Source organism: Leptonotus elevatus, chromosome 1, assembly GCF_054856555.1.
Source record: "Leptonotus elevatus isolate MCC_2025b chromosome 1, RoL_Lele_1.0, whole genome shotgun sequence".
Classification (NCBI taxonomy): Eukaryota; Metazoa; Chordata; class Actinopteri; order Syngnathiformes; family Syngnathidae; genus Leptonotus; species Leptonotus elevatus.
Genome location: NC_141239.1, coordinates 51185228 through 51197873, shown reverse-complemented (window position 1 = coordinate 51197873; position 12646 = coordinate 51185228). Strand labels below are relative to the sequence as shown.

The window sequence follows — 12646 nt, the reverse complement described above, 5'->3', positions numbered from 1 at the left end:
ATGCCGTGTTGGTGCAGCATGTTATGTTCCTGTAGCTGATTTTACAAGCCTCATCATTCGGAAGGAAACACGGTCGTCAGAATGTGAGGGCAAAAGCAGAAGAGGTGCATAAATGAGACCTGCTGGAGTATTGCAGCAAGTCAAGAACAGTTTGTGACAGTGATCTGAAAGTGATTAATGGCTCTGACCTTCTTTCTGTGATCGGCTAACTATGTCAGGCGCCCTTTTGCCCTTTTCCAAAGACTTCCCTCCCGGTCTATTTTGGGGTGGAAATGGGCTCCTGTGGGCCGCTTGATGTATCATGCCCTTATCTGTCAACTTCAGCAAGCATCTCCAAACTCTAAATCCGTTGGCACCTCACTGGCTGCTTTTGTTAAGGGAATTTGCTGGTGTTAACACTCTCACTGTCTGCTTTATGGCTTGTGTAACACCAGTGCTGCTGAGGATAGACTCCTTTGAATAAAGATGAGCTCAATCCAATATAGTCACGATACAAGAAACTTCCTATTTAAAAGCGTTCTATTTTGGATAGGTGACTTTTTAAATGCCTATTGCGGCTTTAGGTGAGTTGTGAAATCTTTTGTGAAAAAATATCCCATTATGAGCAAGCAAGATGAAGCATGCCGTTTATTATTTGCCAACTCGTTCATCAACTCATTTCAACGTTGGCCGCGTTGTCTTTTGCTTTTGTTTGTTTAAAGCATGTTTTCACTTTGCAGCTTGAAGGAAGTCGTCTCACAAGCCTCTTGTAAATTCTTGGTTGACATGTTTTGCAGTAGACAACATGCTGTCTGCAGGTTTAACTCCTCCCCCTCCCCCTTACAAGTCAAATAAACTAGGTCAACCGTTCCATTAGGGGTTCGGCTAGAATGTCAAGAATTTCTGACTAAAATTCATGAACCTCTTGACTTTAGTTTGTTTTCTTACCAGCTTCACTGACTTCAGTTCACTCCAGACTATACATTGTTGCTACTGATGCCTTAAAACACACACACACACACACACACACACACACACACACACATACTTGCCTCTGTGTATTATGAGGACATTTTTTCCAAACCGGTTTAATTGTGTATTACAGGGACACCCCTTTCTGCTAATGCCAGAGAGATGGGACTTGCACCCAAAATTTTTTTTTGGGGTTGTCCAGGGAAATTTCACTTCAAAACTTGAAAAAACTCAACACACGAAAAAAAGAAAAACCTGAAAAAATCCGTAATTGTGAGGACATAGATAATGACCTAAATAAGCCACGCCCATTACAAAAATGGTAATTATGAGGACCAACTCACATTACAAGGACAAAGTTTACACAACACACAGCAACCATGTCACTGAAGTGACTTGAAAGTTCTGGCATTCTGACTTTACACAAACTAAAATGGCATTGATGTGTAATGACTTACCTGATATGAGGACACATTGTTGTGCACAGCAATACTGTGAAATGCAAAGTCATACCTGGTCCTTGAGCACCATGTTACAACTTACAATTTTAGGACCGACTGAAACTGGTATTTTAATAAAACAATGCTTCTAATGTGAGAACAGGTTATCAAGGTAAAGTACAGCTTTGTAATGGATAAGCTAGACATGAAACCAGATGCAAAAGAGTCAGTGAACATTGAACATTTTATTCTTTTAAACATGACTGCCTCATCTTAAACTTGAACATTGAACATTTTATTCTATAAAACATGACTGCCTCATCTTAAACTTAGGTAGCTCTTAAAAGTGATAACATAGAACGAAGCGGCCGCTTACTTGCCACTTTTCTTTTTGATTGAAGTACCTCGATTGCGTACAAAGTCTCTTATATTTTGAACAGTGCGATTTGCCAGGATAGGGTGCTCTGCAGTCTTGCACAGATCACATTGTATTTTTGTGGCAAACTTCCCCTCCTTAATAAGGTCTTTGAAATGCTTCATCACAGCAGAAACCTCAGCTGGAGACCAAGGATGCTTTTTCTTTCTCCGAAGATCGTCAATTTCATTTGTGAGAAGTTCTATGAAAAATAAATAATTTGTTAGAAACACAAAATGTACTGTATATCAACAGTAAAGACCATTTTCAGTTTTTACCAACACATGCCATCTCAACTCACAATAGTCACCGTTAACAGTGATTCACGACTGACTAAGCCAGGGTACATTTTAAGTCTGAAAAATCTCATGGTACACCCCAAACAAAAATGTCACAAGATGTGAATACACATATCAATCACAGTGGAACCTCGGAGTTCGAATGTCTTGGAGCTCGTACAAATCGGACTTTGAACCCCCCCCCCCCCCCCCCCCAAAAAAAGAGTAAAAATGCCTCGGAGTTTCAAACACCCAAGCAAAGCTGAATGTACCTTGAAAGGGTAGCCTAGAGAAGCAGGCTGATGCCGAATGCTCACATCACGGTAGTCGAGACGAGGCGCTGCTCATAACAAGTCAGAGCGTGAGATGCCCCGTACAGTCGTGAGTGCATTTTGATTTTTCCATGGTAATTTTCTATGCCATGGGCCCAAAAAAAGACAATAGTGCCAGGGGAAGCAAGGAAAAACAAACTACAGTGGATTTAAGAAAGGAGATTATCGCACCTATCGTGACTACTTTCGTAAATACTGGCGCAAAGACCCCTCCGTAGCTGTTTAATAATGTGCCTGACGTTAAACAGCGCATGCAAGGACCCCTTAGTAGTCTAACAATATGCCCAATGTAAAATACACAAACTCCGCACTGAACTAAAGCTTGCATTAACATAGCAATCATGAGGAATTTATAACGGGGTCTGTACATTTGAGAGTGCATTTTTTTATCCACTGATGCAATCACACCACAACAAAAAAGGTCAGGTTTTTTTGTTTTTACTGTACACGTTAAATTAAATAACAAATAAATTAAAATACAAATGTTCTGTTTAGGGAGCTTGGGAACTGATTAATTGCATTTACATTATTTCCTATGGAAAACAATTTCAAGTTAAATTCTATTTATGTCCCTGTAGGGCAATTAATGTTACCGCAAAAACTGAACAACATTTAAGAAACAAAACAAAGACTTTGAACAGTTCACAGGAATGTTCAAACTCTGAGGTACCACTGTATTTATCTTTTGTCATCCAAGGAAGAGCCTTCATTTGTTCTATCACTATACATTCCTGGCATAGATGGTGTAACAAGCATTCATTATATATTCTAAATCATTTTCTGACCATCCATCCATATTCTCTCGAGGGTCGCAAGCATGCTTGAGCCCATCCCATCTGTCAATGGGCGGGAGGTGTGGTTGACCAATTAAGTAAAATTTTATTTCCCCAGAACACACCATAAGTGCTCTCATGGCGCACTGTGCCACGGCACACTTATTAGGAATCACTGGATGAGCAAATGTATGCCATTACATGACGCTGCATTTATTAATTCAGATATAAGCGCAGTCTATAATCATGTCCGATCAAGTCTGAGCTGGTGCATGTACATGTCCCATGGCGACCAAGCGTACATACAAATGTATTATAATTTCATCCTTGTTAATTTTTACTGCGGTACATTAAGCCTGGTTCACATGGCCGGAGAATTGGCCAGAGTTTAGCCCCAAACTTCCCCTGCCGACATCCAAACGATAATCATACATAACAGATAATCCTGCCGTGTGTCCTGTGTGCTGACGCCACACACGGCTCATACAGATATCGGCCCTAGGAAGGACCTCCAACTTGAAATTGGGGATATTCAACATGTTGGATTGTTTTGGCCCAGCTTCACTCCATGTGCAGAGTGCCCCGAGGACAAAAACGTAACCTGGCAATAGCCAGATTGATATTGTGATTCACTCAAGGAAGTTAATATATACAATATCAATCTGGGACTGCTCCGCAGGGATTTGCTTGGGTAAGGTGGGACATTCTGTACAATACTTTGAGCTGATTGGACGATGCAGCATTGTGCACATTTGTTTTGACCAATCACAGCCACAGATGAAAATGTCGTATTTGTTCTCGTCAAGGGGGGGAATGGTCCGAACCATGGATCGGTGGAAATCAACAGGCTTGGTACAAGATGTATTCTTCGGAGTTTGTAACTCACAAAATACCACCAGAATTCATCTTGCAGAGCAAGGTTAAAACCACAGCGCAGCCAATCCGAAAGCAAGCCGACGAGTACGATGGTGGGAAATCCAAAATCAATACAGTCATGGAGCAGTAGAAAGTCTGTGCTTGCGCTATTACACTTTTTTTTTTATCCACATACATACTACACGAACAAACGTGGTCTCCGGGCGGGAAGCGAACCCGCGCCAGCAGCACCAAGGGCAAGTGATGCCTCGCCACCCAGAGCCAATTTACACTGCTTTAAATACCATTTCTTTTTACGACGCTTTTTCGGCTGAAAACAAACCAGGAAGTATCGTGACTGATTCTGTATGTTTGTTGACTCAAGAGGTTTTGCAGGACTTTAGTATCACATTCATTAATGAACTTTGTTCGTGTGTGTGTTTGATTGTGCAGTGTGGCTGCACACCACAAACGGTACGTTCAAAACTGTTACTCTTGTGATTTTTTTCTCTTCACGTGGCGTCTCTCACAGTTTGGAAGTCGGCCGACAATTTTAAAATCCTACCGTGTCAACCAGGCTTAAGTGGTACATTATTATATAGTATGTCTGTGTAATTTACCGTGATGTCCACGAGGCTTTGTCTTCCTGGCTTTTTTGGCCTTGGGCCCTGAAGGTTGTTTAACAGGCTGCCACAATGTCTCGGTTCCTGTAGAAAGTACAATATAGCTCAATGTAGTATTACAACAGAATTTGAACTAAACATGATACTCTTCTTTACATAATAATTTAGTAGTGCGGGGGTGCCCAAGTATCGTTATCAGACATATGCTTGCATGGCATTTGCGGTACGGTCAATATGTGCCTCCCAAGCCTTGATGCCCCAATCCGATGTCGGAAGTCTGAAAGTCCGTCGGAATGCGCAAACAACACACAGAAGTACATTGTAACTCTTAACCATACCTCTGGATGTTCCTTCTTGTGGATCATCTGTAGGTGGAATATTTTAAAAATAAAATAAAAATAATTAATTGCAAGGTTTGGCCAACAAGCCGCAAATCATACAATAAAGCATGTTATCAGATGGCGGCTCATACCATGTGTGGGCCCTGAAGGTTGTTTAACAACGATGGCGATGCGCAATTAAGATAGTCTCTGATTGGTCAAAGTCAGACTAAAGTATGCAATCCAATATTAATTTGTTACATGTCTTTGCAATACACATATTGCATGAGCCGTTCGTGTGACAATATATTTTTTTCAAATACCGTGCAGGGTCTTGCTTCTAAAAAATATTTCAACATCAACATGCAAAGAGAAATCAAGTCACCTGGTCAACTTTGGCACATTCTATCACAGCTGTCTCTTCATCAAGTTGTGCTTCAATTGAAACCTGGTGCAGATGAAGAGAAAAATACAACTAAAATTCTGTTCTTAGTAACACACAAGACTGTACCTGTGCATTAACAGTTACAGTACAATGAATAGAATAAAGTATTGTGAATGCAGACACATTTTATTTGCCATTACAAAAATAAATGCATCACATAAATCCACCAGCATTAGAGGTTTGAGTAAATTGATGATATCTATTTTTCACAATGAAACAACAGAAAACACACACAGTCCTCACAGAGTCCAAACCTGACCAGAGTATGAATTGTGAGGACTGTATCTGTAAAGCCAAGCCCTGAAAACGTATTTTACACTAAGTGTATAAATACACTGTCCTCAGAGTGTCAGTTATTCACATCTACAACATTGTGAGGACTATGTATCTGCGATGGCTGCGCAGATCAAATCCTTTCAAATTAAGTTATTTTTTGTTAGTAACGGTCGTCGATACAATTCTCTTGTATGGCGATGTGCAATTAAGCTAGTCTCTGATTGGTCAAAGTCAGACTAAAGTATGCAATCCAATATTAATTTGTTATATGTCTTTGCAATACACATATTGCATGAGCCGTTCGTGTGACAATATATTTTTTTCAAATACCGTGCAGGGTCTTGCTTCTAAAAAATATTTCAACATCAACATGCAAAGAGAAATCAAGTCACCTGGTCAACTTTGGCACATTCTATCACAGCTGTCTCTTCATCAAGTTGTGCTTCAATTGAAACCTGGTGCAGATGAAGAGAAAAATACAACTAAAATTCTGTTCTTAGTAACACACAAGACTGTACCTGTGCATTAACACAGTTACAGTACAATGAATAGAATAAAGTATTGTGAATGCAGACACATTTTATTTGCCATTACAAAAATAAATGCATCACATAAATCCACCAGCATTAGAGGTTTGAGTAAATTGATGATATCTATTTTTCACAATGAAACAACAGAAAACACACACAGTCCTCACAGAGTCCAAACCTGACCAGAGTATGAATTGTGAGGACTGTATCTGTAAAGCCAAGCCCTGAAAACGTATTTTACACTAAGTGTATAAATACACTGTCCTCAGAGTGTCAGTTATTCACATCTACAACATTGTGAGGACTATGTATCTGCGATGGCTGCGCAGATCAAATCCTTTCAAATTAAGTTATTTTTTGTTAGTAACGGTCGTCGATACAATTCTCTTGTATGGCGATGTGCAATTAAGCTAGTCTCTGATTGGTCAAAGTCAGACTAAAGTATGCAATCCAATATTAATTTGTTACATGTCTTTGCAATACACATATTGCATGAGCCGTTCGTGTGACAATATATTTTTTTCAAATACCGTGCAGGGTCTTGCTTCTAAAAAATATTTCAACATCAACATGCAAAGAGAAATCAAGTCACCTGGTCAACTTTGGCACATTCTATCACAGCTGTCTCTTCATCAAGTTGTGCTTCAATTGAAACCTGGTGCAGATGAAGAGAAAAATACAACTAAAATTCTGTTCTTAGTAACACACAAGACTGTACCTGTGCATTAACACAGTTACAGTACAATGAATAGAATAAAGTATTGTGAATGCAGACACATTTTATTTGCCATTACAAAAATAAATGCATCACATAAATCCACCAGCATTAGAGGTTTGAGTAAATTGATGATATCTATTTTTCACAATGAAACAACAGAAAACACACACAGTCCTCACAGAGTCCAAACCTGACCAGAGTATGAATTGTGAGGACTGTATCTGTAAAGCCAAGCCCTGAAAACGTATTTTACACTAAGTGTATAAATACACTGTCCTCAGAGTGTCAGTTATTCACATCTACAACATTGTGAGGACTATGTATCTGCGATGGCTGCGCAGATCAAATCCTTTCAAATTAAGTTATTTTTTGTTAGTAAAGGTCGTCGATACAATTCTCTTGTATGGCGATGTGCAATTAAGCTAGTCTCTGATTGGTCAAAGTCAGACTAAAGTATGCAATCCAATATTAATTTGTTACATGTCTTTGCAATACACATATTGCATGAGCCGTTCGTGTGACAATATATTTTTTTCAAATACCGTGCAGGGTCTTGCTTCTAAAAAATATTTCAACATCAACATGCAAAGAGAAATCAAGTCACCTGGTCAACTTTGGCACATTCTATCACAGCTGTCTCTTCATCAAGTTGTGCTTCAATTGAAACCTGGTGCAGATGAAGAGAAAAATACAACTAAAATTCTGTTCTTAGTAACACACAAGACTGTACCTGTGCATTAACACATTTACAGTACAATGAATAGAATAAAGTATTGTGAATGCAGACACATTTTATTTGCCATTACAAAAATAAATGCATCACATAAATCCACCAGCATTAGAGGTTTGAGTAAATTGATGATATCTATTTTTCACAATGAAACAACAGAAAACACACACAGTCCTCACAGAGTCCAAACCTGACCAGAGTATGAATTGTGAGGACTGTATCTGTAAAGCCAAGCCCTGAAAACGTATTTTACACTAAGTGTATAAATACACTGTCCTCAGAGTGTCAGTTATTCACATCTACAACATTGTGAGGACTATGTATCTGCGATGGCTGCGCAGATCAAATCCTTTCAAATTAAGTTATTTTTTGTTAGTAAAGGTCGTCGATACAATTCTCTTGTATGGCGATGTGCAATTAAGCTAGTCTCTGATTGGTCAAAGTCAGACTAAAGTATGCAATCCAATATTAATTTGTTACATGTCTTTGCAATACACATATTGCATGAGCCGTTTGTGTGACAATATATTTTTTTCAAATACCGTGCAGGGTCTTGCTTCTAAAAAATATTTCAACATCAACATGCAAAGAGAAATCAAGTCACCTGGTCAACTTTGGGGCAGTCTGTGATAGCTCTGTCTTCATCAGGTTGTTTTTCAGTGGAAACCTGATGCAGATGAATAGAAAAATACCAATACAATACAATTTTTACTAAGACAAGACTGTTATAATGCAATTTCATGTAATCATGAATGTGCGACCAGTAATTCTAGTATGTCACATGTATGACACAATATCCAAATGTCATGATAAGAAATCAAGATATGATAATTAACATGATGTGAGGTTGGCGATACTCACGATAACTGAGAAAAAAAAGTCACAATATTGTAAAAAAAATTATAATATAAAAAATAATAATGATATTGAGAAAATAATTGTGTTTTTGTAAATAACAGTGACAAAAGAGTTGGCCAGTATTTTTACCGTCGGGTGTTTCCATTGGCTCAGTGGTTCAAAGTTTCATTGTATAATCATAATTAATCCTTTTTTTGTTTTGTCAAAACTTGCACGATAAAATGTTACTAAAAATCCCTGTAGACAGTTTATGCAAGTTTTTAAATCAGTAATGCAGTGACACGGGAGGAGAAATTCTATATTTTACTTTGCAATTCAATTACAGTGTCCACTAAATTTCCATATACCGCTCTTAACATTTTTAATTATGGGCTACTGTGTTCCTATTTGTTTTTTGGGGTTTTTTATGTTGCTGAGGCATAATCATGTAAATAAACAATAGGTATTTTCAGTATTTCACCAAAGATGCACCTGTTCATAGTGACAATACTGGGAAATTAACCTAAATTCAAACAGCAAGCCGTTAACTCTTTGTGAAAATTAACTTGTCTCTACCTTTAGTCTCCATGGAAAATCAAAATTGCCATAGTTGTAGGTTATTTCCTCCCCTGGCTCAATGTCCTTTGTCGCAAACAAACAGAGATGGGGCTGTCCGTCTACAGTGATTCTCTGCATTTTGCTGTTTGGGCTGATGTGTTCATCATTGACGAGTCTCCCAAGTGAATTATCCTCTCTGGCTGCATCAATGCTGAAATTGTTAAATAAATTAAAAAAGACAAAATTAATAAAACTATAAAGACAAGCACACATGATATGTATTAATAACCCCCACCTCTTCCACTATAATGTCAATGGTAAAATACAAAATTATTATTAAAAAAAAGTATACCCAACTCAGTTTATCAACATCTGGACACTAATTTTAAATTAGTTATTTTAGGTCAGAAAATATGTTTAACTTCATGAAACTGAGTGAAGCTAAATTTGATTTACGTACCGTAGGCATAGTAGGTCTGAGTGTTCATCAAAAACTAGAAATGTTATTCCTAAAATAAACATTTAAGCCACTGTAATACCATGCAGTTTGACCATGAGCACTATGCTTAAATTCAGAATAAATAAATAAATAAATAACCGTGCTTACGATGATCAATTCAAAATAAAAATAAACTCAACATGTCAAATATGGCCATTTAGATTTTAGGAACACAACTTTAAGCCATTAATACCTTGTTATTTTATGCATGGACAATATATAAAATAATGTTTCTGCCTCATATTGCGCTTAAAGTTGTGTTCTTAAATCCTAAACAGCCATATTAAAAAGGTTGTGTTGATTTTTTGTTTAATTTACTGGGCAATAAGAGTTTTACAGAATAAATGAAAGCAAGCTTCTATCTCTTTTCTGCTGATCCGAAAAACTATCCGATCCGAACCGTGACTTTTGTGATTCTTTGCACCACCAATAGTTGTCGCCATGTTTGTTTCTATTTACAAATTAAACAGAATAAAACACGGATTTGACTACAGTTTTCACAGTATTCGAATGATCGAGGTACTCCCATTCTCTCTTGATAAAAAGTATCATTTAACATTAAGATTTTTGAGACAAATGTTCATTCCACTTAAACTGTTCACCATTTTTGGGGGGTTATTACTGTCAGAAAATGTTTCAGATTAAATTAGCAGGTGCCGCAATTGTTATAATTAGAGAAAGTTACAGTTGCTTGAAAGTTTACATACCCTTGGGGTGTGTAAACTTATGAGCACAACTGTAAATGTACAAAAGCTTAACGTCGCTTAATGACACTAAAATGCTATTAATAGTCACCAAAATTCACAAGCACATCTCTACTAATGTCAACTTCAACCTCTGGAAAATATCAAAACAATTGCCACAGTATTTTGTATTTTATGGACATTAAGCCGGTTTCTCACCATTATAATGTGCTCACATAAGTTTACACAACCCTCGGGTATGCTTTCAAGTACAACTATAAGTTGACTTTAGTTTTACTCATCCACCAAAAAGAGAATCAAGCATTCAACGCTTCTGAACATTAAATGGAATTTACTTTAACATAGTTGAGAACTCAAATTTAAGTCACTGTAGTCTATTTTGAAAACTGCACACTATTGATACATTCTGGTAATGATATGTATTTGACTTAATTTGAGTATTGAACACTCACAGAAAATACGTTGACATCTAATATGTCTAAGATTTATTTATTCACTCGTTTTGTGTTATTTTGTTCTACCCGTCTTTATTGCATGACTGATATTTATTCCATGTACAGCATTATGTATGCGGCTATGGTTATTTTATAGTCCTTTAGAAATAAAGTTGAGCAAGTCACACTATGAGTAAATTAATTTGCTATTTCTTCCCAAAATAGTCAACTTAACTTAACTTATGTTTTACAACATAGTAAAATCACTATACAAAGTAGCAGCCTGCAGGTGTTTATATTTTTTAGGGCGACTCCCAAAAAAAGCCAAAATTAAGTATGACAACACACCATATAAACATACCATAGTGTTTTTCCATCATAGCGAAATTCAAACATGAAAACCTTCAGGGCATCATGATAAACTCTCAGCCTGTTTTCACGTTCCTGTTTGCTTACAAGTTCTCCTCGATATTCAATGAGAAAGTCTCCCTTCTGAAAGGAGCAGCAACTGAACACTCCTCGACCTTACATAGAAAAAAGGATACATCAGAAATATTTCATTATAACAATAATGAAAACTAGGCCCATACTAAAGAATATTTTACCAATACTCACCTTTGAATGAATTGATATATTTTATGGTGAAGCCATCCTTGTCTTTAGCCAAGGATGAAAAGTATGCTGCCTCGTCTTTGGGCTTAACTTTTGCTCTCTGTCGCCTCATGACTGACATGTTACTGAAGATAATGATCTAAAGCTATAGAAAAAATGAGTTTCAATTAGTTTGATAGGTAACTTGACGCAGATGTTTTGAAGTTGACTTTCAGTGTACCTTGAAAGCCTGTACAGTGTACAGTAAATGTGCCAAACAAAATAAAATACAGCTCTGCTAAACATTTACATAAATGAAATGTAATGAACACTAACAGACTTTACTGAAATATTTTTATTGAAAGAACAAATGTAAGTAAACACAAATACAGCAATTTACCAAATTATAAGTGATTACTAAGCCATTGTTTAGAACAAACAAGAGTAACTGTAAATTAAATTAATGACATAATGACACATACTAAGTTAGGATGGTCAGCCTTTTATTCAGAGTAATTAACTTCATTACTCCACCATACAGGGACATAAAACGTTTACCAGTATTTTCCTTTGTATATTTTCACATCACAAACCAGCCTATCAATCCACCCTGTTATGGCTTTCCTCTTAAAAAATAAAATTAGCATTTATCTTACTCAACAGACGGTTAGCTTTGCTATGCTAACCGTCGCTAACAAAAGCATAGCAATTCTAAATAATTATCTGCATCCATCATAATCAACAGACTTTTTGTTTTGCTGCACTTACACTGAACTTGCATTATAATTCATTGCCGCGAAATTGCAAGGCGCAATGTACACGAGCGACCAACATAAAAAAAACAATTTGGAGGAAAAATGTCGAACTTTAAACCTACCTCATTAGCACAGCTGCAAGCCATCTGCGTTGAGTGGACGTCACGTGAAGTAATTAGAGCCGGGGGCGGTTCTCTTTCGGTGCTGCTAGATGACGTCACTTCCGTACTCCGGACAATATAATAAATCACATTTAAATCAACAAATTGGTTCAGTTGTTGGATTATGAACATTGTTGATAAGAGTGGCTATTGTATGATTTACAGTTTTACAGTAAAAAAAAAAAAAGAGCACATTTAAAATTAACCCCAAAGGCTCATATACTAAATTAATTACCACAGACGAAAACAAAGGATATTATTGCTAGAATTATAGATAATTTTTTAATTGTAAAATGTGATTTTAGTTTTGTTTTTTTAAAAACGTTTTTTTTTTTTTTCATTAATGAAAATGTTTATTTGCTTTAGTAAATAAAATAACCTTGCTGCTGTCACACAGTTGCGGTCCTAGGATGTTTTGGTA

The 12646-nt window shown here is 36.9% G+C and overlaps 1 protein-coding gene across 5 annotated transcripts; it reads right to left on the bottom strand.

Moving 5' to 3' along the window:
• Nucleotides 1-1617: 1617 nt before the first annotated feature.
• On the bottom strand, nt 1618-12426 carry LOC147184332 (uncharacterized). Of its 5 annotated transcripts, none has more exons than XR_015094062.1 (12): nt 12187-12426; nt 11334-11475; nt 11080-11242; nt 9100-9301; nt 8291-8353; nt 7561-7623; nt 6831-6893; nt 6101-6163; nt 5373-5435; nt 4879-4944; nt 4665-4751; nt 1618-2008 (listed from the first exon to the last, which is right to left on the bottom strand). XR_015094062.1 is itself a non-coding variant. In XM_086068316.1 (12 exons), the coding sequence occupies exons 2-12, from the start codon at nt 11449-11451 to the stop codon at nt 1931-1933; spliced, it is 990 nt and encodes a 329-aa protein (XP_085924442.1). In that variant the 5' UTR covers nt 11452-11475; nt 12187-12425; the 3' UTR covers nt 1618-1930. The 5 variants fall into 5 exon arrangements, 4 of the variants coding, with proteins under 4 accessions (XP_085924442.1, XP_085924450.1, XP_085924469.1 ...); XM_086068316.1 differs by lacking the exon at nt 4879-4944 and adding an exon at nt 5006-5032 and having other exon boundaries at nt 12187-12425; XM_086068324.1 differs by lacking the exon at nt 4879-4944 and adding an exon at nt 5006-5032 and having other exon boundaries at nt 9100-9292; nt 12187-12420.
• Between the last annotated feature and the right edge of the window lie 220 nt (nt 12427-12646).